General features: G+C 35.9%; 1 protein-coding gene across 1 annotated transcript; it reads left to right on the plus strand.

The window, feature by feature from the left end:
- The first annotated feature begins 3,749 nt into the window (after positions 1-3,749).
- On the plus strand, positions 3,750-4,346 carry LOC141695547 (uncharacterized). The gene has a single exon (XM_074499786.1). It carries the CDS (start codon positions 3,750-3,752, stop codon positions 4,344-4,346), a length of 597 nt encoding a protein of 198 aa, XP_074355887.1.
- Positions 4,347-13,670: the final 9,324 nt, after the last annotated feature.

The following is a 13,670-nucleotide window of genomic DNA, read 5'->3' on the forward strand; positions in this document are numbered from 1 at the left end:
ATGAAGATGATGTGGAACTCAAGTTGCTTGAGAAAGAACGAAAGCTGATCACAGAAAAAATTAGACGCAAAAGGGAGCTAATGCATTTACATCGTGAGTTTTCCAAAGTTTCTGAAGATTGCAAGTCCCTGGAATATAAAGAAGAGGAGCATGACTCTACATGGCTTCTATCAAAAGCAATCTACATTTTTTAAGTATGAAGAATCAACAGGGTCTCTTTACTCAAAAAGGAAGAAAGAGAAGGTAGATGATGTTGACACTTTTGAGGAGGACGAAAGTTACATCGTAGGTTCGAAGCATCGTCATTTTTCGAAGCTTACGAAGCTTGCAGATGACTTGTCTCTTATAAAAAACTATATTCGAACACAAAGTGAGGGGATGAAAGTAGCATCTAAAAGCCCTCTCCCAGTTAAAACTGAAAATGCAAATATTAATAGGGAGTTGAAAGTACCTTATATAGATTCTTTTGACGGATCTGCGGACCCGTCATATTTTATCAACTTGTTCGATGGTAGGATGGACTTTTTTGGACACTCCGAAATAGCTCGTTATTGATTCTTTTCCACCTGTTTGAAGGGCACAACACTAAATTGGTTCAATAACCTTCAGCCTCGATCAATCGACTCCTGGTCTATTTTAAAAAGCAAGTTCAGAACTCGCTTTTCTAGCAACAAATGAGGTGCTCGAAGAGATTTTCAAAAAGGAAGCCAAGACCTTATAAACGGTGATCAAAATCATTGAACATAGGTTAACTCTCTAATAGGCTGTGGGAAGCATCAAGCATGCTCGCTCCCCAAAGGCTCATCGAAATCGAAGTCCACGAAGATCTAGGGACTTCGAGAAAAAAGAATATCACAGTCCTCAACAGCCAGAAATGGCTCACAGCTCTAGACCCTCACAGGATTCCCTAACTCCTCGAAGATACCAAAGGCCTCGTGACCGCGTGACAGAGACTTCCAAGGTTCCGGAAGATAAACAATTGAATTTACGGGCAAGAGACTATCCCGAACCAATCAAGCTAAATACGGATAAGGCCACGATATTGGCAATCCTTAAAATATACCCTTCTTATAGGCCTCTAAGGCCAATGAACCCTAATAGGCCGCCGAGCAGTAAGTATTGTGACTTCCATAAGGACACACGGCACGAGACTGAGCAATGTTTTCAATTGACAAATCTTATAGAGGACAAAGTGCGAAATGGATAGTTGGCCCATTACGTCGAAAGTACCCAGTCTCACAGATCTCAGCGCTACGAACTGGACAGGGTAATCGATGTCATCTCTGGGGGATATTCAACAGAAGGATTCTCAAATAATTATAAAAAAAACTATATGCTCGAGACGTCTGCAGGGTTGAGACCAAGAGGCCTCGAAGAAACCCGACACCCGTCATCTCTTTCTCAGATGAAGATTACACAGATGATATTATTTAGGACCATTAGGATGCCCTTGTCATAACAACCAAATTGGCACAAATAGAGTTAAGAAAATCCTCATAGATAATGGAAGTTCAGTAGACATCCTATACTACAGTGCTTATTCTAGAATGGACCTGGGTGATAGAAAACTCGATAGAACCAAGGGAACCCCTCTTTATGGTTTCACAGGAAAAGAAATTAAGCTCATAGGCATCATCGACTTTCCGGTCCTCTTCGGTTCGCCACCCTGTCAGATTTGGCATGTGGTTAAATTTCACGTTGTCAATACAATCTCAAGCTTTAATGCTATAATAGGATGAACCACCGTAGGACCTCTCAAAGCAATCATCTCCATCGCCCATTTAAAAATGAAGTTCCCTACTGAATTTGGGGTTGGCGAAGTATGCGGAGACCAGAAGGCCTCACGTTAATGCTGCCTAGGAAATTCCATTCCTAAAAGGCGATCCACTCAATCCTCTGAAGTCCACCAAGTGGTGAAAGTTGACCCAAGGGAGTTAATCGAGATACCTAAACCAAGCAACTGTAAACCCAACGAGGAGCTGGAAGAGGTCAACCTCGACGACACATCTGAAGATAAAAAAGTCAAAATTGGAGCTGCATTGCGATCAGATATCAAACAACAATTGATACAAATGCTTCATGACTTCGCAGACATCTTTGCTTGCGACCCGAAAGACATTCCAGGGATACCGGAGGAGATTGCTCTTCACAGAATGAACATCTCCCCGAAAGCTCGCCCCGTGAAATAAAAGAAAAGAATTTTTTCGGCAGAAAAGCAAGAGACTATGGATGTTGAGATTAACAGGCTTCTCGAGGCAGGCTTCATCAATGAGGTTCAATTCTATAAATGGATTGCAAATGTTGTCCTTGTAAAGAAAAGTAGTGGTAAGTGGCGCATGTGCGTTGATTACTGGGACGTCAACAGAGCCTGTCCAAAGGATTTTTATCCTTTTCCCAACATAGACCAACTCATAGACTCCACAGCTGGGCATGAGATGATATCTTTCATGGATGCATTCGTGGGTTATAACCAAATCAACTTTTATAGAGAGGACCAAGACCACACGGCCTTCATAACTCACAGAGGAGACTTTGGATATAAGGTCTTACCATTTGGTCTCCTCAATACTGAAGCGACCTTCCAGTGGACCATGGATACCATATTTGCTCCATAAATAGGCCACAACTTGTAAATCTATGTTGTTGATATGATAGTAAAATCAGTTAGAACCTCGGACCATGTCGCCGACCTCATCGAGACATTCACACGATTTTGAGCTCATAAAATGCGTCTGAATCCAGCGAAGTGCTCCTTCGGGCTTACAGGAGGAATATTTATGGGTTATCTTCTGACTCATCAAGTTATTGAGGCCGATCTAAACCAAATTCAGGCAATCCAAGAGCTACCATCTCCTAAGTCTTTAAAAGATCTCCAATGCCTCACAGGATCCATAGCTGCGCTATGATATTTTATTCCTCAATCGTCAAAAAAACGCCTTACAATATTCAACATTATAAATAATGCATCTAAAGCAAGTAAGTTCATATGGAGAGATGACTGCGAGGCAAACCTTCAAGGCATCAAGACCTTCTTATCCTTGCCACCAATACTAACAAAGGTCTCTCCTTGCGAACCCTTGGAAATCTACCTCTCCGCGACAGATTCCATCTTCGCGTCAGTATTATTAAAGGAAAACAACCATGAGCAATTACCAGTGTACTTCATGAGTCACATGTTGAAGGATGCAGAGCTTCGTTACTCCAGGATCGAAAAACTCATTTTTGCCCTAGTTATGTCCAGCAGAAAGTTGCGTCATTATTTCCAAGGGTGATTGATCATTGTAATGACCAACCAGCCACTTAGGAAAATTCTCCATCGACCCAATATGTCGGGAAGGTTAGCCGCTTGGACAATTAAGATCAGCCAATTTAACATCGAGTTCACTCCAAGGACCTCGACAAGGTCGCAAGCCTTGGTGGACTTCGTCGTTAAATGCAACTTCGGGGGTTATGAAGAAGAAGAAATTCTCCAGAAAGAAACTAAAAAAGCCTGGACACTATACACGGATGGATCCTCCACCATCAACGAAGGAGGAGCTAGCATCATTCTCACCAGTCCAGAGGATTTTAAGATACAACAGGCTGTCAGGTTTTAGTTTAAAGTAACAAATAACGAGGCCGAGTACGAAGCCCTCATAGCGGGACTCCGACTAGCTCGTTTCCTCGAAGTCGGTGCCATATTGATCTACTGCGATTCCCAACTCGTCGTTAAACAAATCAAGGGAGAGTATAAAATTTTGAATGAAGGAATGGCAGCTTACGCAGATATTGCCAAAGGATTGCTAGAGTCCATACCCTTCTGGACCTTGAACTACATAGACAGATCAATCAACCACTGGGCAGATGCCTTGTCAAAACTAACAGCCTCGTGCGCCAACAAGCCTACCACTCCATTTTATATCATGGACCTCGCAGCCTCATCCATCACGGAGACCTCGCCTCTCGTAAACCATATTTCCCAAATCCAAGGTTGGCGAACTCCACTCATTCAGTTCATTCAAGGGACTCTCCCTGATACAAATGAGACCGGCAGAAGGAAAATAGCCTTCAAGGCAAGGAACTGCTGCATGGAAAATGGGCAACTATATAGAAGATCACTAACAGAGCCTTTGCTTAAATGTGTCGGAAAAGATGAAGTAGAGCTAGCAATAATAGAGATCCATACAGGCATCTGTGGAGAGCATTTGGCCGGAAAAAAACTGGCTCTCCAAATCATTAGATATGGCTTTTTTGGCCCTCTATGCGACACGATTATGAAGAATTCACTAAAAATTGCAAGCCATGTCAGCTTTACAGCTCGATTACACGTAGGCCTCCCACTTCTCTGTAAGAACCCAAATTTTTGACGTCAGTAAAAGACCTTTAGAAATAGTAACCTTGCGGTTTATTAAAAACATTTACGACCACACCATATACGAGTGTTTAATTTAAGTTTCCAAGTTCATATTGTGGCTATACGTACTAAATGAGTGTATGCAAAAGTCGTGAGTTTTCGAAGAAAACCAATAGTCTAAATGATATTATTTTACGAGCCATCAAGGAATAAGAGAATTATACTATGACCAAGAAAATCTTGAGAATTATAATTTTATAACTCATAACCAACTACGGGCACTGGAAATGGTAATGATTTACAATTAGCGGAATTCTTCGACGTAGCATTTACGGGAATTGATTTAAACGTACGTGAACGAAAAAGAGATAATGTAGGATGACAAAATCAAGTGATAACCTAGGAAATTAAGTATTTTATAAATTTATTCAACAAGTAATAAATTATGAAGCTAGTTACAAAAATTAAAAAATAACAAATTTTGATAAACATAAATTCAAGGAGCTTATCATGCAAGCTTTGACAAATGAGACACCTAGCTAAGCCTAGCCTTTGAAAATGAGATGCATCTTGTCCTACACAATTTATAAAGTCACAAAAGCCTATTTCCACCTCATTTCCAAGAAGCAAGCAAGGAAATTCTCTCTCTCTCTCTCTTTCTCTCTCTCTCCAAAAACCCAATGCTGATTTCCAAGAACACCATGGGAAGAAAAATTCATATCTCATGATCTATTTATTTAAAAATCACCAAATTTTAACCAAAGCTTCCTCATACCATATACAAGGTACATTCAAAATTTCATGTCCATTGAATTAGTATAGCATAGTCAAATCCTTGCTCAAAATTGGTGGTGAATAGTAACTTTGAAAATCACTAACTTGTTTTCTTGATTTTTCATGAAAGTTTAAGGCTCCTAAAGCTAGAACAAGGCTTCATCAAGGATCTTAGGACTTTAATAATTATTAACAATCTTCAAGGAAGGTATAATCATTCATCCAAACCTTGTTTAAGTTTTAAGTTTCAAGAAAAGTAAGGATCTTGGATATAAGTATGGTTTTGATGATTGATTTTATATTATCTTGATGTTTAGTTAATTAGTTTTAAGGTTGATGATTGTTGCCTCAAGAACATGATTTTATTGAGAGGAGTTAGTGTTGAGATCATGATTTGATGATTGTTGCTGGTGGTATAATGATTTAAGACATAAACGAAACTCGAATCGTAATCGTAACCTCGTTAAAACGAACAAAACATTATATTAAGTTTCTGCAGCCGAAGATGTAAACTATAGTTTATTGAAAAATAATCCTTGATTATGATAGAAAATGTAATAAGGATCGTTTAGGCACTTGAATCGCTTGATTCCTATTTATGGATCAAAAGTTATGGTTGTTTTACTAAAAGTGATTTACGCGAAAAAACTTCTACGAATTACGAACTTTTAAAATAAAAAGGATCAAATTAAAAATATTCATAAATCATGATTTTTCAATTTTATAAAAATGTCGGAGCCGAGGTCGCGCGGAGTATGAATGTCAAAACCAACCCCGTGTTAGGAAATTGCCACTTCGGGATTTTCACCCCTGTTACCAGAAAACCATTTTCAAATGATGTGTTTTAAATTTTGTCTAGAACAGGAACGCGAAAACAGTGCGTCAATTGAGTTAACGGTTTGAGGGATATCAATATTTTAGTAAAGCGGTTTGAATAGTAAAACTCCATAGTTGACCGAACTTTTGAAATACTTTTCACCTAATTAAATTCATTTTATCAAAATGAAACTTTTTGGATTAATATTAAAAGTACTCAAGAAGCTCCTCGAGGTGGTTTCGTATTAAAATACTAATTTTACGATTTATTAAAAATGATAGAGTGTGAGTCGCGTAATAGTTATATTCGATAAAGTTAAATCTAGAAGACCACTTTGACCGTCCGTTTGGACCAAGGAGTGATACTCATTTCGAGTCGGTCGAATGATGAAAGTTATGAAGTATTAAACTTATTAGAAATATAAGTTGGTTATGAGAGTATGAATACTTATTAAGATTATGATGTTTGTTGATTAGAAAACCCGGAACGAGAGGAAGTCGGGAAACGTGTCTTAGACTCCAGGAAAGTTTTCAAACCCTACCTTTTAAAACAGTTGTGTTGTGTTTGTCTTCAAATAAAGTCGACATATACATGATGTTATATTTACGATGTTTTACGAACTATGTTATATAATATCATACGATATGATAATGATGTTGGTATATGAATATTACCGAATTTCAATCGATAAAGCTAGAGAGTAGCGTTGTATATATGAGGAGTATATTTTAGACCGAGGATCGGTCAGTATAATTTTATGAAAACCTGGAATTATTCCGGAGGTGTTTTATTTAAGAATACAAACACTATAGTAGAGCGTGATATATAAGTTATAATACCGAGAGTCAGTCAGTTTTTATAAGGTATAAACTCGGGAATCATCCCGAAGATGTTTTGGACCATTAAAAGTCCGTACTTATTTTATTCCAAGGGACTCGATGTCCACTTGAGAAACATTAAATACCTCGAACTTTTATTAAACCGATTTCCAAAGATCGTATTCCCTCAACTATATTTTATTGTTCGAATAATAAATATTATTTACCTATTCATTTATTATGGGAGAAGTATACTCCAACGAATATTTATTTCAAACCTGATTAAACATTAAAGATTATTAAATTACGTAGACATAAATTAGTTGAGAATATTATTTTAAAACCCGATTTATTATTTTTTATTTATTAAAGGATTTATTTATGATTTAAAAATCATAAAAACCATATGTAAAATACTTTCTGATTTTCGGAAAATCATTCGAATAATTTCAGATCGTCGGAGAATATTATCTCGACTTATTTTAAATATTTTGAATATAGTTTTAAAAGGAACTCCCCCTTATTTACTTATCTGTTGACAACGGTCAACTCACATCCTTAGTACTTCCTCCAAAAACTTTCGGAAGTACATATATATACGAGGTAAAGCTGTGCCTATCAACAAGCAAAATGCTTAGGGAACTTCGATATAGTTCGATGATTCCAAGTATATTATAGGATTTCCTAAAGGACATAGAAGGGGTAGGATCAAAGTACTTCATGTATGGATAGACTGTCGGTACCGTAGGAGACGGTACTATATGTACCTAAGGACCTGCGAAGTGTGTGTATACCGGAAATAAGGAGACATAGCCCGTATGCGACAAGGGTGATAACCGGGATACGAACGTTTCGTCCTTCTACTAGTAGAAAAGGTTACTATTATCGTAGTACGACTGATCATCGTATACGGTGGCTCCAAAGAATGTCCTATTCTTCCAATTGGAATTGTGATGCAATACCGTAACCCAAGCCTAACTGCTGGGTTTACCATTAAGGTATTCGTAGGATAATAAATCCACCAAAGAATTGTTTTCAAAAGAAGGTGTGTATCATCAAGGAAAACTATTTTTTTGAATAAAATATATTTATCATATATGACATTATACTTGAGTTTATCATACAATCATTTGATACTATACATTATTATGATGGGCATTATAGCTCACTCTTGCTTTCTTTTAAATGACACAATATAACAGATAACCAGTATGCAGGTGTGGGACTTAGTCGCTTGCAGTCTTGGGGAGAATTCCTGGCAGCTTTGTCTCAGGTGGGCAAGAGTATCAAATATGTATAAGATATCAGTCGTAATTATTGTAACTTCATGTAGAGGTTATGAACAATTGTTTGAGATCCTGTAAAGTACATTTGAGTGTAATAAAAGAAGATTACATTTTGTACATCATTTCTAAGGCTATAACTTGTGTGTGTGTGTGCATGAGATTGGGGTCTGTTGGATTATTGAATCTATACAGGTTACACATGAGTGAAGGATGGCGTGACGACCCATATTCCTGACCCCGAATTTAGGGGCATTACAGAAATGGTATCAGAGCATTAAGTTATAGTACTTAGAGACGAGAGTGTTAGGATTTTGTCTAGATATGAGATTTCGTAAGAGCTCATATAGAGTTCATCATTGCACTACCGGATGTCGCCTCAATGTGTAGGTTAGATTAAATATATATTTGAGGTATTAAAGTGTGACTAATAGAACCATTAGAGATTATCAGAATGATGAGAAGAAAAATTATAATCATATATGATTTGGCAAGGATGTGGATGTAGAACTCGGAGCTGAGTCTTCGGGGCATTTGGGGTAAAGACGATATTACCAACACCATATGTAAATTTTGATAACACGAGCCTTGTTACTCGTAGTTCTTTATAGGTTGCCCATGAAGGGGCATCACATGTGAGAACCATAAAGTCTAATTATTAATATACAGTTGAGGTTATTGACCTAAACTAGTTAAAGGTGTCATTTTACCAAGGAGGATGTGAATTTTGTATTAATCACGAATTCACCAGAGATAGTGTCTAATATACCCTTAAGGATATTTTCTATTAAGGAAGATTTGAATGTAATATAAAAATATTAATGTAAGACGACTACACTACATGATATTATTAGTGCGCTTAACATGTAAGGTTATGATGGTTTAGCTCAGAGATCAAATGAGACTGGCAGAAGGAAAATAGCCTTCAAGGTAAGGAACTACTGCATGGAAAATGGGCAACTATATAGAAGATCACTAACATAGCCTTTGCTTAAATGTGTCGGAAAAGACGAAGCAGAGCTAGCAATAATAAAGATCCATACAGGCATCTGTGGAGAGCATTTGGCCAGAAAAAACTGGCTCTCGAAATCATTAGATATGGCTTTTTTGGCCCTCTATGCGACACGATTATGAAGAATTCACTAAAAAGTGCAAGCTATGTCAGTTTTACAGCTCGATTACATGTAGGCCTCCCACTTCTCTGTAAGAACCCAAATTTTTGACATCAGTAAAAGAGCTTTAAGAATAGTAACCTTGCGGTTTATTAAAAACTTTTATTACCACACCATATACGAGTGTTTAATTTAAGTTTCCGAGTTTATATTGTGGTTATACGTACTAAATGAGTGTATACAAAAGTCGTGAGTTTTCGAAGAAAACCAATAGTGCAAATGATATTATTTTACGAGCCATCGAGGAATTAGAGAATTATACTACGACCAAAAAAATCTTGAGAATTATAATTTCATAACTCATAACCAAGTACGAGCACTGGAAATGGCAATGATTTACGATTAGCAGAATTCTTCGACGTAGCATTTACGGGAATTGATTTAAACGTACGTGAACGAAAGAGAGATAATGTAGGATGACAAAATCAAGTGATAACCTAGGATTTTAAGTATTTTATAAATTTATTCAACAAGTAATAAATTATGAAGCTAGTTATAAAATTTAATAAATAACAAATTTTGATAAACATAAATTCAAGGAGCTTATCATGCAAGCTTTGATAAATGAGACACCCAGCTAAGCCTAGCCTTTGAAAATGAGATGCATCTTGTCCTACACACTTTCTAAAGTCACAAAATCCTATTTCCACCATATTTCCAAGAAGCAAGCAAGGAAATTCTCTCTCTCTCTCCAAAAACCCAATGCTGACTTCCAAGAACACCATGGGAAGAAAAATTCATATCTTATGATCTATTCATTCAACAATAACCAAATTTTAACCAAATATTCCTCATACCATATACAAGGTACGTTCAAAATTTCATGTCCATTGAATTAGTATAGCATAATCAAATCCTTGCTCAAAATTGGTGGTGAATAGTAACTCCGAAAATCACTAACTTGTTTTCTTGATTTTTCATGAAAGTTTAAGGATCCTAAAGCTAGACCAAGGCTTCATCAAGGATCTTACGACTTTATTAAGTATAACAAGCTTCAAGGAAGGTATAAACATTCATCCAAGACTTGTTTAAGTTTTAAGTTTCAAGAAAAGTAAGGATCTTGGATATAAGTATGGTTTTGATGGTTGATTTGATATTATCTTGATGTTTAGTTAATTAGTTTTAAGTTTCATCATTGTTGCCTCAAGAACATGATGTTCTTGATAGGAGTTAGTGTTGAGATGATGATTTGATGATTGTTGTTGGTGGTATAATGATTTAAGACGTAAACGAAATTCGAATCGTAATCGTAACCTCGTTAAAACGAACAAAACATAAGTTTAAGTTTCTGCAGAAATTCCCGAAGATGTAAACTGTTGTTTCTTGAAAAATAACCCTTCATTATTATAGACAATGTTATAAGGATCATTTATGGCCGTTTTACTAAAAGTGATTATACGCGAAAAAACTGCTACAAATTACGAACTTTGAAAACATAAAGGATCGACTTAAAAATGTTCATAAATCATTAAATTTTAAATAGAGTATTAAATTAAGTTTCCTAAATGCCACAAAAATTTTAAGTGAAAATAATGATTTTTCAATTTTATAAAAATGTCAGAGTTGAGGTCGCGCGGAGTATTAATGTAAAAAACAACCCCCTGTTAGGAAACTGCCACTACGGAATTTTCACCCCTGTTACCAGAAAATCATTTTCAAATGATGTATTCAAAATTTTTTCTAGATCGCGTATGCAAAAACAGTGCGTCAATAGAGTTAACGGTTTGAGAGATATCAATATTTTAGTGAAAGCGGTTTGAATAGTAAAACTCCGTAGTTGACCGAACTTTTGAAATGCTTTTCACCTAATTAGATTCATTTTATCAAAATGAAATTTTTAGGATAAATATTAAAAGCACTCAAGAAGCTCCTTGAGGTGGTTTCGTATTAAAATATTAATTTTAAGATTTATTAAAAATGATAGAGTGCGAATCGCGTAATAGTAATATTCGGTAAAGTCAAATCTAGAAGACCGCTTTGACCGTCCGTTTCGACCAAGGATTGATACTTATTTCGAGTCGGTCGAATGATGAAAGTTATGAAGTATTGAACTTATTATAAATATAAGTTGGTGATGAGAGTACGAATACTGATTAAGATTATTATGTTTATTGATTAGAAAACCTGGAACGAGAGGAAGTCGGGAAACGTGTCTTGGACTCCAGGCAAGTTTTTAAACCCTACCTTTTAAAACTGTTGTGTTGTGTTTGTTTTCAAATAATGACGATATATACATGATGCTATATTTATGATGTTTTAAGAACTATGTTATATAATATCATATGATATGATAATGATTTTGGTATATGAATATTACTGAATTTCAATCGATAACGCTAGAGAGTAGCGTTGTATATATGAGGAGTATGTTTTAGACCGATGATCGGTCAGTATAATTTTATGAAAACCCGGAATTATTCCGGAGGTGTTTTATTTAAGAATACAAACACTATAGTAGAGCTTTATATATAAGTTATAAGACCGAGAATCGGTCAGTTTTTATAATGTATAAACTCGGGAATCATCCCGGAGATGCTTTGGACCATTAAAAGTCCGTACTTATTTTATTCCAAGGGACTCGATGTCCACTTGCGAAATATTAAATACCTCGATCTTTTATTGAAACGATTTCCAAAGATCGTATTCCCTCAAATATATTTTATTATTCGAATAATAAATATTATATACCTATTCATTTATTATGGGAGAAGTATACTCCAACGATTATTTATTTCAAACCCGATTAAACATTAAAGATTATTAAATTACGTAGACATAAATTAGTTGAGGAATATTATTTTAAATACTCTTTTAAAGTAAACTCATTCGAGGTTTAATTATTTATCATTTAATATTGAATTATTTTTTATTTATTAAAGGATTTATTTATGATTTAAAAATAATAAATACCTGATGTAAAATACTTTCTGATTTTCGGAAAATCATTCGAATAATTTCAGATCGTCGGAGAATATTATCTCGACTTATTTTAAATATTTTGAATAAAGTTTCAAAAGGAACTCCCCCTTATTTACTTATCTGTTGACAACAGTCAACTCACATCCTTAGTACTTCCTCCAAAAACTTTCGGAAGTACATATATATATATATATATATATGAGGTACAGATGTGCCTATCAACAAGCAAAACGCTTGGGGAACTTTGATATAGTTCGATGATTCCAAGTATATTATAGGATTTCCTAAAGGACAGAGAAGGGGTAGGATCCAAGTACTTCGTGTATTGGATAGACAGCCGGTACCGTAGGAGACGGTACTATATGTACCTAAGGACCTGCGAAGTGTGTGTATACCCGAAATGAGGACACATAGCCTGTATGCGGCAAGGGAGATAACCGGGATACGAAGGTGTCGTCCTTCTACTAGTAGAAAAGGTTACTATTATCGTAGTACGACTGATCATCATATGCGGTGGCTCCAACGAATGTCCTATTCTTCCAATTGGAATTGTGATGCAATACCGTAACCCAAGCCTAGCTGCTGGGTTTACCATTAAGGTATTCAGGATAATAAATCCACCAAAGAATTGTTTTCAAAAAAAGGTGTGTATCACCAAGGAAAACTATTTTTTTGAATAAAATATATTTATCATATATGACGTTTTACTTGAGTTTATCATACAATCATTTCATACTGTACATTATTATGCTGGGTATTACAGCTCACTCTTGCTTTCTTTTAAATGACACAACATAACAGATAACAAGTATGCCGATGTGGGACTTAGTCGCTTGCAGTCATTGGGAGAATCCCTGGCAGCTTTTTCTCAGGTGGGCAAGAGTATCAGATAGGTATAAGATATCAGTCGTAATTATTGTAACTTCATGTAGAGGTTATGAATAATTGTTTGAGATCCTGTAAAGTACATTTGAGTGTAATAAAAGAAGATTACATTTTGTACATTATTTCTAAGGCTATAACTTGTGTATGTGTGTGTGCATGAGATTGGGGTCTGTTGGATTATTGAATCTATACAGGTTACACATGAGTGAAGGATGGCGTGACGACCCAGATTCCTGACCCCGGATTTGGGGGCGTTACAGAAATGGTATCAGAGCATTAAGTTATATTACTTAGAGATGAGAGAGTTAGGATTTTGTCTAGATATGAGATTTCGTAAGAGCTCATATAAAGTTCATCATTGGACTACCGGATGTAGCCTCAATGTGTAGGTTAGATTAAATGTATATTTGAGGTATTAAAGTGTGACTAATAGAACCATTAGAGATTATCAGAATGATGAGAAGAAAAATTATAATCATATATGATTTGGCAAGGATGTGGATGTAGAACTCGGAGCTGAGTCTCCGGGGCATTTGGGGTAAAGACAATATTACCAACACCATATGTAAATTTTGATAACATGAGCCTTGTTACTCGTAGTTCTTTATAGGTTGCCCATGAAGGGGCATCACATGTGAGAACCATAAAGTCTAATTATTAATATACAGT

The sequence above is a fragment of the Apium graveolens genome, chromosome 11, assembly GCF_009905375.1.
Source record: "Apium graveolens cultivar Ventura chromosome 11, ASM990537v1, whole genome shotgun sequence".
Taxonomy (NCBI): Eukaryota; Viridiplantae; Streptophyta; class Magnoliopsida; order Apiales; family Apiaceae; genus Apium; species Apium graveolens.

Bases quoted from the DNA above. Each gene is read 5' to 3' on its own strand.
- LOC141695547 (XM_074499786.1), top strand. From the start codon at position 3,750: ATGGCAGCTTACGCAGATATTGCCAAAGGATTGCTAGAGTCCATACCC.